We start from the raw sequence: 19123 nt of genomic DNA, 5'->3' as shown, positions 1-19123 counted from the left end.
GAACTTGAAACCACTTTTGCAAGTCCCAACATGACACTGTCAGTGAATAGAGCTTTACTCCCAAGTCCACTTTATTACAGTAGGCTAGCCTAAACCATCTCCTGGCAATCACTGAAAGCATCAATTCTTTGTAAAGTCATTAGAAATATACTCTATTACAAAGATTAGAGTTAGGCATTTTTTTAAATTAGGTTAATCATCTAAGCATGTCTGCAATGTGTCACTATTTATGATTCCCTATTAGTAAGAATAGTGGCTTAGAATGCAGTGCAAGTCACGTAATCAGTTAATCAAGACTGTCATGCTAAAGTCTTTCATGTATATAAATGGTCATTGTATAGGACTTAAGGTTCAGAAATAATACTTGCTGTGTCAAAATCCTCTTAAATGCCTAATTTACCTGGCAAACCAACTTTATTCCGATTCAGATTGACTTGTTAGAAGTGGCTGGGTGAATGTGATGGTATTACAACTGACATCTTGATTCTAATCTGAATAATTGTAAAAACTCAAACATACATTATTATTAATGCAATGTTAACAATCTATATATACACACATTCATGCACTTCTACAGCAGTTCTCTTTATATATTTCAAAACAACAAATCGCCAGTTATCTTCTTATGTCCTCGTTGCAGGAATCTTGCAGTATTTCTTGCTTGACTACACTATGTGTTCTTCACATCTGCTCATACAGCAAAGTTTAAACATCAACTTCAGATTGTTTGTAAAATTGTGGAAAGCTCTTCTACGCTCAAATCAAGTTGTAAAAAGTAGCAGCTGCGTCACTGACCTGCTGCTCATGAGGTCTCAGACTGTCCTACATTAAGAAGTGCGAGAAGAATCTGGCCTGATTTCAGCCTTGATTTGTTTAGTCTGGGACTAGAGTACATTTTAAACAACGTGAAGGAAGTGTTCTGAAAAATGCAAGTGATGAACTTGTTTTTTAAAGATGGTATTTGCCTTAAGACTGAGCGTGCAGAGTGAAATACATTTGTGAATGCATACAATGTGAGAAATGCGGACATAAGCAAAACAGGACTTTTGACAACAAAAATAGCCATCAATCATAGTTATGATCTAACTTAACATCGCATACTTATTAGTGATGCATTATGTTCCTTATTTAAGGGTCAAAATAGGGCGCATAAAGCATCTTAGAAATGTGATAGTTATGAACCAAAAGCTTGTGGTGAATCTTCATTCTTAGTTATTTCGTAACTCACTTTCAATTGCAATTCATTATTTAAGCAGAACAGACAAGTGCGCTCCATATTCTTCAATATTTACAATTCCACCTATAGGCTTGTGTTTAAATGAAACATTTCAGAGCTCATGGGTTGTCAGCGTTGCTATTATGCCGTCATTGATAATCAGTTCTTGCTGCTGATCCAAGAGCAACTATGGAAAAGTTTAGGCAGAGGCAGTAAACACTGCAGCTCGGGTCAGCTCGTTCAAGCAGTTGTGGCAATCAAATCCACATGGTGTACATTAGAGAGAAGCGCCTGGCTCAGTGCTGCTGTACACTGGCCTTCTCCACATCCCCGCCTCGACTTTCATTCAGTCATAGTCCATCTTTTGTCTGAAAAGCAAATTTCACTCAACCTCTGACATAGTCTGACACACATTCCAATTCAAGCACAACAATGGAGGCCTTTGTGCTGCGCTGCTGTGTGTGTGTGTGTGTGTGTGTGCGTGTGTTTGCTTTTCATTTTTTTATTACACTCTAGATGGACTAGAAAGTCTAATCATTTTTTGTAGCCATATTGCTGGTATGTGTGTGATCTCACAACTCTCCTCTATAACACAAAACACACACAACTGCAAACTTGATGACTGTTTATGGTGAAAAAAAGAGTTCTGTGTGGTCCCTTCGCGCTTTTACATTTCTTTCTTTCTTTCTTTCTTTCTTTTTCTTTCTTTCTTTTTCTTTCTTTCTTTCTTTCTTTCTTTCTTTCTTTGATGGGATACTAGGAAAAAACTACTATATTTTATTACATGATTGCTTCTTTATATATATATATATATATCTGTGTGTGTGTGTGTGTGTGTACAATTTATTATAGCCTATTATTTTTAGATCTTCTTTTTCGGAATTTTAAATTTTTTATTTTTTCCAAGTGTATACTTTCCAAATGTAAATATATATATATATACATATATATATATACTTTTATATATGTGACCCTGGACCACAAAACCAGTCTTAAGTGTACATTTTGTGATTTATACATCATCTGAAAGCTGAATAAATAAGCTTTCCATTGATGGATGGCTTGTTAGGATAGGACAATATTTGGTCGAGATACAACTATCTGAAAATCTGGAATCTGAGGGTGCAAAAAAATCAAAATATTGAGAAAATCGCCTTCAAAGTTGTCCAAATGAAAAAAAATTAGGTTTTGATATATTTTCAGTAGGAAATGTACAAAATATCTTCATGGAACATGATCTTTATTTAATATCCTAATGATTTTTGGCATAAAAGAAACATCAATCATTTTGACCCATACAATGTTTTTTTGGCTATTGCTACAAATATACCCCAGCGACTTAAGACTGGTTTTGTGGTCCAGGGTCACATATATAAAACTGGGGTCAAACTCTATTTTAAGGTCCAATTCTCTCTATTGACAAACCATTAACTATTGCCCCAATAAACTCCTAATTTGCTGCTTATTAATAGTTAGCTGTTAAGTTTAGGTGTTGAGTAGAATTAGGGATGCAAAATATGGTCATGCAGAATATGTGCTTTATAAGTGCTAATAAACAGCCAATATGTTATTAATAGGCATGCTAATAAGCAACTAGCTAGTAGTGAGAATTGGTCCCTACTAAAGTGTTACCAAAATTGTATAAAATTTGGACACTTTTTAAAACTACATTTTCAGGTTTTAGTTACTTGAGGCACATGTCTGGTTTGCAATCAGAGTAGGTGTGTGTGTGGGTGAGACATTCTTTGAGGGAAGTTACTATAATGTATTCAGTGACATTTTTAAAGTGTTTAGCGCACACAATCCCATCTAATCTCTTTCCCCTGAGAGGTGTTAGACGTGAGGTGATGTTTGTGCTTCGTTGCTTTTGTAAACTACTCATTATGAAGTAAATAAGCTCATCACAAACACACATGCCACAGAGTTGAGCAATAAAGCTATGCAATCCCTTTGAGCGGCCTATAAATTCAGTTAACGCTGTTAGGGGAGGCATTTTTGTCCGGGCTGACTTTTTGTTTGTTTGTTTTTCTTTATCTTCCTTCATCAGTTTACAAGAGGTGCAGCCCACATTCCTCTATTATTAACATCATTAACATATTAATTGGTCTAGATGTGAATTGTTATCTGTTTTGAACAGATATAAAAGCAATCTGTAACATTTTATTAGATTACTCAAGTTTAGTAACTTAATCTAAATACTTAGGAATACTGGAGGTATATATATAAAAAAGGATTTAATGTACCAAACAAAACAATTTCCATGTTACATAACTGTAGTTAAGACGTATAAATATAATATTACTGCAATATAAGAATAGTCGCAAAGTGCTTGCCATTCTTACTGTTTATAATTACATGCAAGTAACCCTAAGACACACCCTAATCTTAACCCTAGCCATATAGTAAGTAAATGTAGTTAATTAATAATACTCAGTCAGTACTTAAATATATAATTACACTGTACCAAGGACACCTTAAAATAAAGTGTGACCGAAAGAAGAAATTATGAAAACAGACATGTTGCATAAGATCGTGAGATCAGTGTTGGCAGACCTGGTTTTCAAAGATCGGGAACAATTTACCTCAAGGTGCTTGTTCAGATTAGATGTTGTCATTAATTTAATTTAATGTCTGTCATTGATGAATGTCATTTATTTCATTTAATATTAATGAAAACTGTTTAGAAATTTTTAGAGGACTCAAAATCAGAAAGCCATGCAATGTGTTTTTGTAATGGAAATTCAAAGACAATTTTACATAAAGTGCATGTTATGTTTACCTGCAAAAAAACTTTCAGCTACACAGGATTCAACATCAAATCTGAAAAAGCATCTTGAGGTAAGTAGTTCTCGATCTGTGAAAACCAGGGCTGCCAGCACTGATCTCACGATCTCACGCCACACTGCCACGTCTCACGCAGTGCCACTGATGTTAGTCTGAATTAGTTCTCGTTTATATATATGTGAACCTGGACCACAAAACCAGTCTTAAGTCGCTGGGGTATATTTGTAGCAATAGCCAAAAAAACATTGGGTCAAAATTATCGATTTTTCTTTTATGCCAAAATTCATCAGGATATTAGGTAAAGATCATGTTCCATGAAGATGTTTTGTAAATTTCCTACCGTAAATATATCAAAACTTAATTTTGATTAGTAATATGCATGGCTAAGAACTTCATTTGGACAACTTTAAAGGCGATTTTCTCAGTATTTAGATTTATTTGCACCCTCAGATTCCAGATTTTCAAATAGTTGTATCTCGGCCAAATATTGTCCTATCCTAACAAACCATACATCAATGGAGAGCTTATTTAGTCAGCTTTCAGATTATGTATAAATCTCAATTTTAGAAAATTGACCCTTATGACTGGTTTTGTGGTCCAGGGTCACATATATATATATAAATGAAGTCTCTAATGATCACCAAAGCTGTATTTATTTGATAAAAAATACAGTAGAAACCGAATTATTGTGAAATATTATTACAATTTTAAATACCAGTTTTGTATTTAACAATGTAATATATTCCTTTGATGCAAAGATGAATTTTCAGCAACATTAATCCAGTTTTTGGTGTCACATAATCCTTAAGAAATAATAAAAATATTTTAATGAAATAATATGTCAATATTATAAATTATATATAAATTGTATTTGTATAATATTGTAATAAAGTCTAGTTTATTTGAATGGAATATTGTCAAAAATATGTAATACTTTTCCTGTTCTGTGGAAATATATCTTTTTCCATATTCACTTTTTAATTGCACTGTAAAAAATGACCGTAAATTTAACGATAAAAGACTGTAAAAATGCTACAGTAAAAACCTGTTAAATGGTTATCGGTAAATTCCCCTACTATATATAGTGAAAAACTGTATTGGACATTACATGTAATTTTACGGTAGTATACCGTTTTTGGAAGTGAAAAAGACCGTATAATTTACAGTGAATAACCGTAAATTGAAATTTTTTTTGTTGTTGAAGTAACTGTTTCTTCTTAGTTTTTTCTTATCAGTTTTGTATATTAGAGCTGTATGTTACACCTAATGTTGTTAAATGAATGTTTATTGCATTATTTCCGTTTCATGTGTGTTACCATGATGCTGTTTAGTGTTTGTGTGAATGATACTGTGCACCTTCTATATATGTTATTATTTAAAAGCTGCTTGTGATGAGTTTTGGTTAATCATGTTACTTTCTCATCACCACCTGCATTTGGTGGTTATCAGTGTATTACAAAGGTACAAAACAGACAGTACTTCAATAGGTTGGTATATTAACATTATTTCAGTTAATGAAATTACGGTATTTAACTGTAAATGTAAGTTAAAACCTAAAATGTTGCTACCGTATTTTTACTGTAAAATTCCAGCAACCACAGCTACCGTTTTTTTACCGTAAATTTTACAGAATTTTTTTACAGTGTGCGAATATGACAAAGCATTTTGCTTTCCCTTTTCAGTGAATTTCTCTTCTTTGGAAATTCACACAAACAGACACACCCACTTCTTTTACTATGGTATCACTGGAGCCCCACCCATTTTCCATTTGAACTTTGGACTGGATCCTCCTGCTCTTTCTAATCTATAACCAACTCCCTCACTCCATGTGTATTTTCTCTCTCTCAAATTAATTTTAATGTTGTTGTTTTTTTACACTTTCCCTTTTCATATCTCACTCTTTCACCTTACAGGCAAAGAGATAAAGGCTGTAGAAGGCCACTCTGTTGACTGGGAACCATAAAAACAGGGCACACAAGAGCTACGCTTCACTCCCTCCACCCAAAACTACCTACCGCACTGCCAAACCATATATAGAAGAGTACATGCTAGTTCCCTTTCCCAGCACTCGCTAAAAGCCAGGAAGACGTCACCACTTCCTGTGCATATGCAAGAAAATGGAATTTAAGAGGAAGCCCATAGGGCCTTAAACAGTGGGAGATGTGTGTGTGTGTGTGTGTGTGTGTGTGTGTGTGTGTGTGTGTGTTGGAGTATAGAAAAGGATACGAGAAACACCATGTGGTAACCGAGTAAAGCTGTGATAGGGGAATTGTGTGGAATGGCTGGAATTTCCTGCTAAAAACATCACATGTGCTGCACCGGTCAGCCACAGTTTACGTGCACAGCCAGAGAACTGCATGATGAGACAATATTAACCAAATGTGATGAGTCACAAAATTACACTGATGATATTTAACCTTGGCGTTCTGCCGTATCTTGTGGTGTAATTCCTTTAGGAGTTTATTACACAGTTGTTGATTCTGTATGCAGAAAGCTGGGTACATCATTGTGCCTTTTAAAATTATTTCTTATTTTATCAAATTTTTAATATTAAGTATCATGAGCCATACACATTTTTTACCTTAAAATGTACAATGAAAGATCTAAAACTTATTAGCGGTGCATGCACTTTTCAAAACCACTAAGCCTGAAAATTTAACTTGTATAATACTGTTCAAACATAATTTTTCAAAGGAAATTAATATTTTTATTCAGCAAAGATGCATTTAGTTGATCAAACGGTAAAGTAAATGAAATAAATGCTGTTCTTTTGAACTTTTTATTCATCAAAGAATCTGAAAATAAAAATGTATGATGGTTTCGGCACAAATGTGAAGCAGCAGAACTGTTTTCAACTTTGATAATAATAAGAAATGTTTCCTGAGCAACAAATCAACATATTAGAATGATTTCTGAAAGATCACGTGACACTAAGACTGGAGTAATGATGCTGAAAATTCAGCTTTGCATCACAGGACTAAATTACATTTTAAAATATATTCAAATACAAAACAGTTCATTTAAATTGTAATAATATTTCACAATATTACAGATTTTCCTGTATTTTACACACAGCCTGGGTGAGCAGAAGAGATGTCTTCCAAAAAAAAAATCTTACAGACAGCGTAACTTGTACTGCTTCATTTGTGGTACATATTTTAATTATACAGTGGTGGCCAAAATGATTATAACACTAGTATTTTCACCAGCTAAAAATGGTTTTAAGTCCGTTATTTCTATCTTTTGCTGTAGTATGTCAGTAGGAAATATCAGTTTGCATTTCCAAACATTAATTTTGCCATTAATTGTAATAATCCAGTGAGGTTTTTGTCTGACAACAGCCAGTGCTCCACACAGAGATCTGATCTGATCATCATCCAGTCTGTCTGGAATGACATGAAGAAACAACAAACTGAGACAGACTCAATCCAGAAGAACTGTGACAACGTCTCCAAGATGCTTCAAGAGACCTCCCTGCACTGCACTGAGGGCAAAAGCTGCTTTAAACGCAAAGGATGCTCACACCAAATGTTGATTTAATTTAGTTAATAGAAGTTAATTGATAAAGGAAATCTATTTATGACATTATTTTTGACAGCATCCTCATTTTACAGCATTTTTACACAAATGCCTATAACGTTTAACAGTACTGTATAGTTTTGCAGGTAAACTGATATTTCCTACTGACACACTACAGCAAAAGATAGAAATAACGGACTTAAAACCATTTGTAGCTGGTGAAAATAATAGTGTTCTAGTCATTATAGCCACCACTGTAGATCAAATTATGCAGCTTTTCCAAATTACGAGAGTTGCTAAAACAGGATGTTAAAACCCTTTGGTTTAAATTGAAAGAGGAAGAAACCAAAGTCATTGAGAACAAAATATCAAAATTTGCATGGGCAAGAATGCAATCACCTAGCAACAGAATGCCCTGACAACTGCCCTGGCAACCAAAACGCCACTCAGTTTTTATTTAGAATATATAAAAATCTAGTTCTGCAATGACTTAAGGATCAAAAACAATAAATGACTCGTGAAACTTGCTATCTGAAGTGTATGTGTGCATGTATGTGTTTCAGGGTGTGGAGTTTGGATGAATAGAGTTTTTTTTGTCATACTACTCCACATTTCACTGGAGAATTATCCGCAACTGCCTTTGTTAGACAAAAGCTCTGACATGGATCATTTGACCATTTCAGAGTGTTTATATGCCCAGGAGACAATATAGACACTTAACACGTCTCTCTGCTGTTACACCTGCCCGCCGCGTTTTTGCTCTCGGCCAGGTGTGACATTTCACTGTACAATGAGCGTCTCTCTTTTACAAGCCACATGATTCTAATGAGGACACAATATAATTCTCTGTGTGCTCACCATTATTAAAATGAATCTGGGTTTTTTGGCAAAAGGTCACAGCATGTAACCGAGTCTGTTCCTGTTCTGCTTTTGGCTGGTGAACAGACGGCAGGTTTTACTAAAAAGGAAAAAGAGTTTCTGGTGCTCTATTAATATTACTCTATTACTAATGTTAGGTGCTTTTCATTTCCATTTCGCTCTCATTAGTGGTGTTTGATTAAGTTGCTAATCACATTTACTTCAAACCTCTGACCTTAAAGCAGCTTGTTGTGGAGAGCAGTGTTGTAATTGTTATTTAAAACTAAAACTATTATTTATTACATGGAACTTACATTAATTTCTCACTTTTTATGTTAATTGAAATAAAACTGAAATAAAAAAAATCTATATTTGATGAAAAACTTAATAAAGCTTCAATAAACATTCTGAAAATAGAAATGATAAACTTGGCCTTGGCAACAAACTGAAATAAAATGATACATTGAAGTAAAACTAAAATTAAAAGAAAAATCAATTGAAGCTAAAAAAAGATCCAATACATTAATTATATATAAGGATTTTGTAAAAAATTAAAAAATTAAAAAAACTAATACAACACTACAAGCACAAAATTACTAAAAGTAAAATGAATACACACACACACACACACACACACACACACACACATACATATATATATATATATATATATATATACAATAATATACGTATATTGTATATTAGCGGTCCATAGTATAAGTGGCCGTGAACAACCACCTAGCTACCAGGTATTCTGGTTGCTAAGGTATAAATTTGTCAATGTCATTAGGATATGACCTCACCCCCAAAAAAACACCTTAGCATTTTGTTTTGCATGTGTGAGCACCACTCACATTTGCTTGAGAAATTTGAAAAAAATAAAAATAAATTAGTAAAACATTTTTCATTCCCACATAAAAATCCCCCAGCTAAAACACTGCCTTTGTGGTTTTCTATTCATATCAAATCAAATTTCATTTTTTGTTTTTGTTTTTTCAAGTCTGTTTTTAAATGCCTGTTGGCACCTGCTGCAAAGTGGCCCTGTAGAAAGGACTTTTATTTTGTACAGCGCAGTCTCATCTGACACTGTGTTCAAAAAGTACATTGATGCATTCAAAAACTACTGCTTTACATGCAACTAAGACATTAATTTGTATTTCTGATTGGGAAACCAGCAATTAGTGAGCATGTCTGGAAACATAATGTGGACGTCTAAGTTATAATTTATTGATCAGAGGTTAATAGAGCAAATGAGAGAAGCTTAGGCTATGCAATAAGAGTAAAGAGCTATTTACTTGATGAGAAATGTGCTGAGTTGATATTAAAAACTTTGGTGCCGTGGCAAATCTGTGTTTGTGACCTTGACAAAGTTGAAGCCATGTAATGTTTTGGTTTACCAGGAAGAACTTGAATAGATAAGGAATGAGACACTTAAAAATAAGCCAGCATTGAGCCTGCAGTCATCCAGATGATCATGATTAAGTGCTTGATGCAATCAATGTTCTGCTAAGCATCACTGCATAGAAAGTGTCACCTCATCAGTTAGTGAATTGAGAGACTGTGTTGACTTTACACGCTTCCTCTCTCATTACACAGCTCCTTAAATGCTAGTTTAATCAGAGCTTTGATCATAAGCCAGATGAATGCCAGCACTTTCATTTGCAACTGAATTGCTGTTAATTACAATTGAATATGTTGATTCACCTTTTTAATATGCATTAGATTGGAGATCAAAGTCAATAAGCGCTTTCATCTGTATTTCATACGCTCATGAAGTCTTACACACCTAATTAATATAGAAAAAAAATAAAGCAGTTACAGTATACATATTTATTTAAAATGGTATTAAAGATGCCACATGCACAAATGGACAGCAATTTAAAACTTGTTATTGAGTATACTGAGTAAATATTAGACTCATGAAGTTGCATAAAATGACCGTTTTAACCTCCTCCTTTTGGTTTGTTATAACTTTTCTCTTTTTTAAGTCGCTTTGGATGAAAGTATCTGCTGTCGTGGCAGTTTAACTCACTTTAACTCAATATTTATACCCTAATCAAATCCGGATACTTCTATCTCATCCAATAGTACTGCACATTCAACAAATGTGTCCTTTTAAGGTATCTATGTCCCCAAAGATGCATTTTAAGTATTTAATGCAAACCATCTTAGAAACTAGGATGTAAGGTCTGTAAAATAGAATTTCTTGTTTCACACTTTTCTTGAACCTTCGACCCTTGGACTGCTTTTAGTATATCAAAACAAATGATGAGGCATTTAGAGAGAAAAAAACACTCTTTGTAGAGTAAAGCAAATAAAACTAAGAATTGTCATATTAATTATATTTCAGATAAAAAGTCAAACTTCCTCCACACTGCTAAATGCATAAATATGATTTAATAGTGCAAATAATGCATAGATTAGTGGGTGTTCTGTTGGCATTATGTTAATGTGTTTATTAAAAATTGAATATGAAAAATAATTTAAAAAGACATTACATCAGATTTTTAACTAGATTTGTACATTTTTACACTGAATAAACAGGCTGTTATGGTCGGTTGCTATGTGGTTGCTGAGGTGTTGAGTGGTTTTTAGTGCATTGCTAAGGGTGTCTTGAAGGTTGTTAATCTAGTAAATTAATCGGGTTGTGATTAAAACAAGAACAATTACATTTATTTTTTAAGATGTTAATATAACTTAAAATTATTTTTTTAAATAAAATATTTAATCAGTGATAAAACAGTCACAGAAAATAAATGTTATAATGTTGACATCACAATGTTTTTTCTTCAGTATTGTAACATACAAAAAAAATTGTGTTGAAACAATTTTCAATTAAAAATTTTTAATACAAATTAATTACAAAGAAACAGCAATTAACACACTGAATTAAACAAGACATTTTTAAGTAGAAAGTCTGAAATATATTTTCTTAGAAAACATTTTATTAACAAAATCATTTTTACAGTGCAATTAGCAAAACAAATATTTTGAATTAGAAAAACTGAAATTGTATTTTCATGTCCAACTTTTAAAATATTTTTTATAGTGGAAGCTGAATTTTCATTTCATGCCATCTTTAATACTAATGCAAATAATTAATTTGTAATGCATTATTTTACATAATATTATACAATATTATTATGAGTTTTGTAGATGATGTTATGATGAACGTGCCAGAATAGGGTATTTTATATAAATAATACAAATAGAAATAATGGAATCTGAGGGTGCAAGAAATCTAAATATTGAGAAAATCGCCTTTAGAGTTGTCTAAATGAAGTTCTTAGCCATGCATATTCCCAATCAAAAATTAAGTTTTGATATATCTACGGTAGGAAATTTACAAAATATCTTCATGGAGCATGATCTTTACTTAATATCCTAATGATTTTTGGCATTAAAGAAAAATCTATAATTTTGACCCATACAATGTATTTTTGGCTATTGCTACAAATATATCCGTGCTTCTTAAGACTGGTTTTGTGGACCAGTGTCACATATCTAGGTCATGTGAACTACCTTACAAAAAAATGGATTTGAGCATTTCCCCAAATCTAGCCAAAGTACAAAAAACCCCCCTTAAAATGAGAAATGAGTGGTTGAACCCTTCAAAAACACATACAGACTGATCAGAGCGTTCTACAACTGTTCAGATCTGGATCTTTCCAGTCTCACTCAGCCCTGCTGACCTTTGACCCACAGTTGCTGGGATCATGCCCCTATGAGGGTGGCTGTGGGTTGAGTGGCGACAGGATCCCGCTATAGCTGTGCCGTCCTAAACACTTCCATATGAGCGTCCATCCTAAACCATGGGAAAAAGTAGCTTGGGTCAAAAAGTCCATCTAAACATTGTAAAATGTCTCTTTTTATTATTAGTAGGTCTTGCTGTGAAAAGCATCACGGCTACTACCGATTATGTTTTTAAACCCTTAACCCTAAGTATTCAGTTCTGGCGCATAATCTTTCCCACACAGACATTTCCCCCCACATTTCAATTGAATATTTCCCCCCACATTTCAATTGAATATTTCCATAGTATCACTATATAAGAAAGTGCAGTCATTTAATGCCTCATTAAAACGACTCTCAACAATCACTGGTTAAACTCTCATCATCTGTGCAGCCACTTTCAAAAAATAGCATCTTATATTACACGAAAAAAAAGAGGGAAAAAAGTCTCCCGAGGGGGAAGCAACCCCACCAGGACAGAACAATGGCGTTCCTCTCCTGAGTCCGTGATTGAATGCTGCCAGGATTCAAGTACAAACATTCCAGCGTACAAAGGGAGCAAAGCCAGGAGGGACGGGAACGGGGGAGAGGGGGAGCGCAGGTGAGGAGACAAGTCTGAACAACACCAGTGAGTGACAGTCTACTGTATCATATCTGATACGCACATTTCCAGTGCCTCAAAATGATCTACGTGATCAAAACTTGGCTGAAAAACCTGTTGTACGCAATCATGCCTTCCGTCATCTGACTGATAGTTTATCATTTTAGCAAGAGAAAGTGTAAAAACGTGGTTCATTGTATTTTGCTGTGAAATCTCATTATCAGTGAATTGCATTGCATTAAATGCTTTGAAACTATAGAGTTTTGATCATAAAATTAAGTATTTAACTACGATCTCACTAAGACATATGATTGATAGATTTAGAGTGAAATTTTTTTTTTATCTTTTAAGCATCTACTATATTGTTATAACAATCTCATTGATTTATATTACAAATAAAATTGAGGTGTTTTTCCTCAAGTTTAAACTCCTTGTTCTCACTATATCATACTATATGAGTCATAAAAGTTTGATGTATCAAATATGATACAAAGCATAAAACACATATGCAAACATTTTTATTTAAAAAAAAAACATCTTGCATAAAGTTTCAATATACTGTTTCATTTTTAATTTTCATTATTTCATTTGATATGTCACGCTGTACAGGGTTAAACATGCATATCTGAAATACATGATTGTAAGAGATATGTGAACTTGAAATGTCCACCAACAAACCACAAAAATGTTATTATGGGTAAAGGTGGAACAATAAATTAAACCGCATTAATATCTCCATGTTTCTCCAAGACAGCAATGAAAATAAATAGAATAGATAAATAAAGTGGTCTCCACTAGAGATAAACTGAAAATGGTTGTAAACCTAAAATTGTCTCTCTAAACACAATTCAAAATATGATCATTTCTCCTCAAACTCTCCCAAATCACTTGAGCTGCTATTCACATTCATTTATAGCTCTATACTCTAAATACCAAGTGTTTCGTTAGTGGCTATTTTTATTTCTCTTAAACATTTTTAAGAGAAACATCAAAGTTGATGAGCTCTTGAATGAGCAACCTCTGAGCAAATTCAAACAGACAAAACAACAGACGCCACAATAAAAGCAGCTGCACATGTTCGGCCTGCATGTTCTCCCAGCAGAATCCCCTGTGTTTTTTCAATCCGCTTGACAAAAGGCTTGATTATTAGGCAAACTGGTTAGCTGGGCAGCTTTTGTTGACTGGCAACATCCAACAGACTCTTTTGTGTGTTTCCATAGCTTTTCTTGGTATGCTTTGATGCAGTTCCCCTTTTGTAAAAATCCATACAACCTTACAAGTCATTCTCACAGGAGCAGAGAGACAGAACTGAAATCAGTAAACATGAAAAAACGGGGTGGACTGTTGAATTAGACTTATGTTTAAATACAAAGCAAATGTTACAGATAAGTGAGAGATGACTTATGCCATGACATTTAACACGTGGGTTATTTACAGAGATAATATGGAGTCTCTGTGACGCTGTTGGAAACACAAGGTATGCCTCACTGGAATGCCCTTTAGGGCGTCTCTCTCGCCCTCTGATGAGAGCAGTCACCTGACCGGCCCATGTGCACCGAGCTAAAGAAAGTAAACATGGGAATTTTTCAGGTGGTCAGGTGGACGTCTGTTTACATGGATATTTTCCCCTCGCTCTTATACTTCTATCTGAGAGAAGAATATCTTTTGTTCGTAATGGGGATTTGAATAGTTGATTCTTAAAATATCACATAAGGTCCACCCATTATTGAATATATGGTTACACCCAAACTTAAAGGAATCGCTCACCCAAAAATGGAAGTTTGCTGAAAAATGTATTCACCCTCAAGATATCCAAGATCCAGATGAGTTTGTTTCTTCATCAGAACAGATTTGGAGAAATGTAGCACTGCATCACTTGCTCACCAATGGATGCTCTGCAGTGAATGGGTGCCGTCAGAATGAGAGTCCAAACAGCTGATAAAAACATCACAATAATCCACACCACTCCAGTACATCAGTTAATGTCTTGTGAAGCAAAATGCTGCGTTTGTAAGAAACACATCCATCATTAAGACGTTCTAACTTCAACCATTGCTTCCGGAGAAAATACAAGTCCTCTCTCCATAAAGTCATCTGCTGGATGCAAAGATCAAGCACCGTTTACAAGCCAAAACAGTTCTAACAAATACGTCAGTGGATATTGACGTGAGAGGACAACAGGTGATGGACTTTTTCACTGGAGGAAGTATTATGGACTCATATTTTAGCCAGAAGTGACGGTTTAAAATTAAAATGCCTTGATGTATTTGTTTCTAACAAAACACAGTTTTTCCACTTCATAAGATGTTAATGGATGAACTGGAGTGGTGTGGAATATTATGCTTTTATCAGCTGTTTAGACTCTCATTCTGACGGCAGCCACTAAGTAAATTTTCTGCACATTTTCATTTTTGGGGGAACGATCTTGGCCAAATCATGTCAGTTTAAGAAGTACTAAAAGCAAGAAAATTCTACATTTATTACATCATTTCAAATGAAGCCAAAACTAGTATAAACCCAGAGAACAAGATTTTTCTTTGGTTCAGACAAAAGCCACATTTATGACTACAAGGATCAAGACTCCAACTCTACAATCTATAAATAAAAATAAAATTGGTTTCTGCGATGTTCCGCAGATGTTGCGGTTTGTTTTATTTTTGGGTCGCACAGATATTTCTTTATGTGGTTAAATGAGATCTCTATTAAACTTGTTTTCGTGTCATAAGAAAAATCAAATATTATATTATACATAAATATTCAAATAATGCTGCTATCAGAAATCTCTGCATGGCTTCTTGCTCCTTTGGATATTACTAAAAGAGAATAAAATAAAGTTTTAAAATAACTCTATTGCCTACCGGCATAAAACTTCAAGCAGGCCCTCAGTGTGGGAAGTGAATGAATGGTGCAATGCCTCCCCCTTACGGCCGTTACAAAAACACATCAAAATTACGTCAAAAAATGGCCTGTTTATACAGGATTACACAATCATGCAGTACTAGTTACAACACTGGATTGGCAGGTCATGTTTCATTCCAGTTTATTGGTGATTCAGAACAAATGCATTGTTTTAAAGAGGAAGCTCCTACCTTACGTAACACAGCTTTTATATAGGCAGGTAAAAATAAAAATTGCATGTTACTTGCATGATGAACATGTTTAAGCGTTGTAACTACTTTTGCATTATATCCTTTCAGTTGTTATAATGCATAATATTATTTGAATGACTAATTTCTTCAAATTAAAACTTAAAAATAATTTATATGAATTTATTATTCATTTCCTGTAGAAATAAGTGATTTAGTCCCTAAAGCAGCAGCAAGATGCAAAGCAAGACGTCCAAGACACCAAACGTCATGAACAATCCCCAAAAAGCCATTTTATTGAGAGATCAGATGACATCGCATCCTTGCATTGGTGATCAGAATTATTACTTGGCATTGTGTAAGTTTGCATATATCAGTGAAATCAAACCTGCGGTCTCTGGGATAGACCTTTGGCAACTTTCAAATGTAAACCAAACATAACAGTTATCCCAAAATCAAACAAAAACAAAGGAAACAGAGTAGTAAATCACAGAATGAGTCATGCTCCCATGATTCTTAGTCAGCACACGTTGTTCTGGAGAAAGAACAAACATCATAAATCCTCAATAACACAATAAAGTAGAATTGCTTTTAGATAACATCTTCATTACTGCTTTTTTTTTTATTTACTTAAAATAAATCACTTTTTTTTTTTTTTTTTTTTAAATGTACCCAATATCCATCTTTCGCACTGCTTCAATTTGCTTCATTAAAGGTAATTTTCAGGTGTACATCATCTCAGTCATGTGCGACATCTTGGGGATGTAAAGGTAATATTCCATGTATCCGGAAAGGTCCTCTATCGTGATGTCATCCACGTAGGCGCGGGCCTGTTCGGAACAAGAGCGAGGGGAGCTGGACATCCCAGTGGAAGTTCTGCTGTTAGGCGAACTGTCCTGCGGGCTGGGAAGCTTCCGCTCACATTCGGAGATCACATCTCGAAGGCCGGTGAATGAGTACACCTCGACCCCCTGCCAACCGGGACACCGGCATTCCTGCTGCCCACACGGGCACTGACCGGCCTCCTGCAACTTGGACAGAGTTTGAAAGTCAGATGGAACAGCATTACCTTTGCCCGCCTCCTGAGATCCCGGCCCACATCCTAAAGCGGGCCTGTTTTCGGGAGCGCTCTCGTCATCCGAGGGCATTCTGGGACTGAGGGGCGATTCCTGACCCTTTGGAGAAGGGAGGTGGGTTTCATAGCCGACGACACCGAATACAGTGGAGCACGGAGATGAGAATGCTACTTCGTTCTTGACAGCGCCGGTGTCGTCGGGCTCTGGCGGGGTCTTGTGTTTGAGCTGTCCAGGAGGGGGAGACATTTTGCTGCAGTAGGTGAACTTCGGAGGATGAAGGATTGGCGATTTTGATCGTCGCCGTCGCTGGCTTCTCACAACTCCTCTGGATGACTTTCTTGTGCATCTAAAGTAAAGAAAACAGGCTAAAATATTAGTATAAAGTATAGCAATGTGTGATTGTTGTAATCCTATAAAGTCTATTTGATACATGAATCTCAAAAGCCTTTACATGTTAAAAAAAATGCTGAAAAACTTAATGTACTACATGCCTTCTGTCATTTGATTGAGTTTATACTTTTTTTTAGCAAATAAAAGGCCTTTTAGCATAATTGTAAAACTGTCCATCTTCAGCACGTGCTTGAAAATCTTTACTGATTTTTATAAAGTAAACATAAGAATAACTTTTATATTGTTGGTAATATTCTGAGATGAACATTTACTGGACTTAAATCTCGTGGACTCAGTCATGATTGTATTGCACTGTATTATACGTTTTGAAACTACAGAGCTTTGATAATAAAAGTATTTAAATATAATCTTAAAAAAATCATACTGAAATAAAGAGAGACAACTGATGTGCATTTAATGCTAAGTAGTCAGATATACTATTCTACAGATATTCTAAAGATGTCATTGATTTACATTACAAGCTATTACAATTTCATCTTACTTTTTTGGCCTTATAAAGAACTTCATCTGCACAACTGCATATTTTTGCTCAGTTTAGGCCTTGGGAGTAACATTTTTCATTCATATTCTCACTATATAATATCATATGTGCCATAAAATCCTGATGTATCAAAAATGATGCTCAACGGAAAACGTAATCCTGTAAAACTGTTCCATTTAAAAGCAGAGTTTTCTGACTATTCTTTCTTATGTCAGGCTTTACAGGGTTAACTAGGTCAGAATCCTAAAGCGGTCCTCACCCAAGCCAGTTATCTTTCGTGGAGCTCATCTTGGATTTGGCTCCTTCCGGGGTGCTCCGAGCAACCAATCTGGAAGCCAAAGACTCAGAGACGCGGACTGCGGTTGTGGAACTGGAAAGGAATACAGTACGAAAAAAAAAAAAAGTGAGCATCCATTTCACTTGTCAGACAAACTAGCTGAAACAAAATCAAAAGACGACAAACCTTTCAGCATCCACACGCAGTTTCTTAAAAGCGGTCTGAAGTGTCTCTTCCTCACACTCCTTTCCTACTTTCTCCACAGCAGCCATTATGTTAGACAGCCTTAAAACTGAAACCAAAACCATAGAGAGTAATACAAGTGAGCAGCAATAGCAAACCCAAGTATAGTTATTATAACACTCAGTAACTTTATTTTAACCCACTCAGGTACGTTTAACCATTAACATAAGCTTCAAACTATTAGAAGAATATAATATAGAAAACCCGCAGTGGATGAAACTTTATTCGAGAATTTAGAATAACCTCTGCATAGAGGTTATAAAGAACTCATTGAGTATCATGTTATAAAATACAGACTTACAAGCACAACCTATTATTGTAATTTCCTTTATCATTCAAATGATCACAATGGAGTAGTTGACAAGTTGTGATTTATGTTATGAAACGCTGATCACATGAGCACTTCGCATTATGAAGCTTAGCTTAGCATTCTGTTCATCGCAGTCGGCGCGGTTTGCATTCTGTGTCTCTTTGCTCGACCAAAATATATAAGCAACAGAAACAGACCATTAGAGAAATATACTTACGGCCAAAGGACCCAAATCCGTGTAAACCCCGGACATACAGGAGTTTGTTTCTCCTGTTATGAGGGTCTGTGTTCACAAAGCTAACAGGCTAACGTTAGCCAGCCAGTGTATAGAGACGATATATGTGAGAAAACTCGCTTTAAACCGCCCGATGACGGGCATAACGCGATCTAGATATTACGTCTGTACGGTCAATAATCACAAATAATAGAAGAAATCAACAAATCATACACAATATTCTAGATTTTTCCCTCGCTAGTCTCTTGTTTACACTCGACCACTCAGACTCAGAGTGACTCTGCAACAACGCAG

General features: G+C 34.9%; 1 protein-coding gene across 1 annotated transcript; it reads right to left on the bottom strand.

Moving 5' to 3' along the window:
- Window positions 1–16440: 16440 nt before the first annotated feature.
- LOC107595420 (oxidative stress-responsive serine-rich protein 1-like) lies at window positions 16441–19123 on the bottom strand. Its single transcript, XM_016285823.1, has 4 exons — window positions 18812–19123; window positions 18228–18333; window positions 18024–18134; window positions 16441–17218 (listed from the first exon to the last, which is right to left on the bottom strand). Exons 2-4 carry the CDS (start codon window positions 18311–18313, stop codon window positions 16519–16521), a joined length of 897 nt encoding a protein of 298 aa, XP_016141309.1. The 5' UTR covers window positions 18314–18333; window positions 18812–19123; the 3' UTR covers window positions 16441–16518.

The sequence above is a fragment of the Sinocyclocheilus grahami genome, unplaced genomic scaffold (assembly GCF_001515645.1).
Source record: "Sinocyclocheilus grahami isolate Dianchi unplaced genomic scaffold, SAMN03320097.WGS_v1.1 scaffold202.1, whole genome shotgun sequence".
Classification (NCBI taxonomy): domain Eukaryota; kingdom Metazoa; phylum Chordata; class Actinopteri; order Cypriniformes; family Cyprinidae; genus Sinocyclocheilus; species Sinocyclocheilus grahami.
The sequence above is the reverse complement of the archived record's forward strand: the minus strand, read 5'-3'. Positions and strand labels throughout refer to the sequence as shown.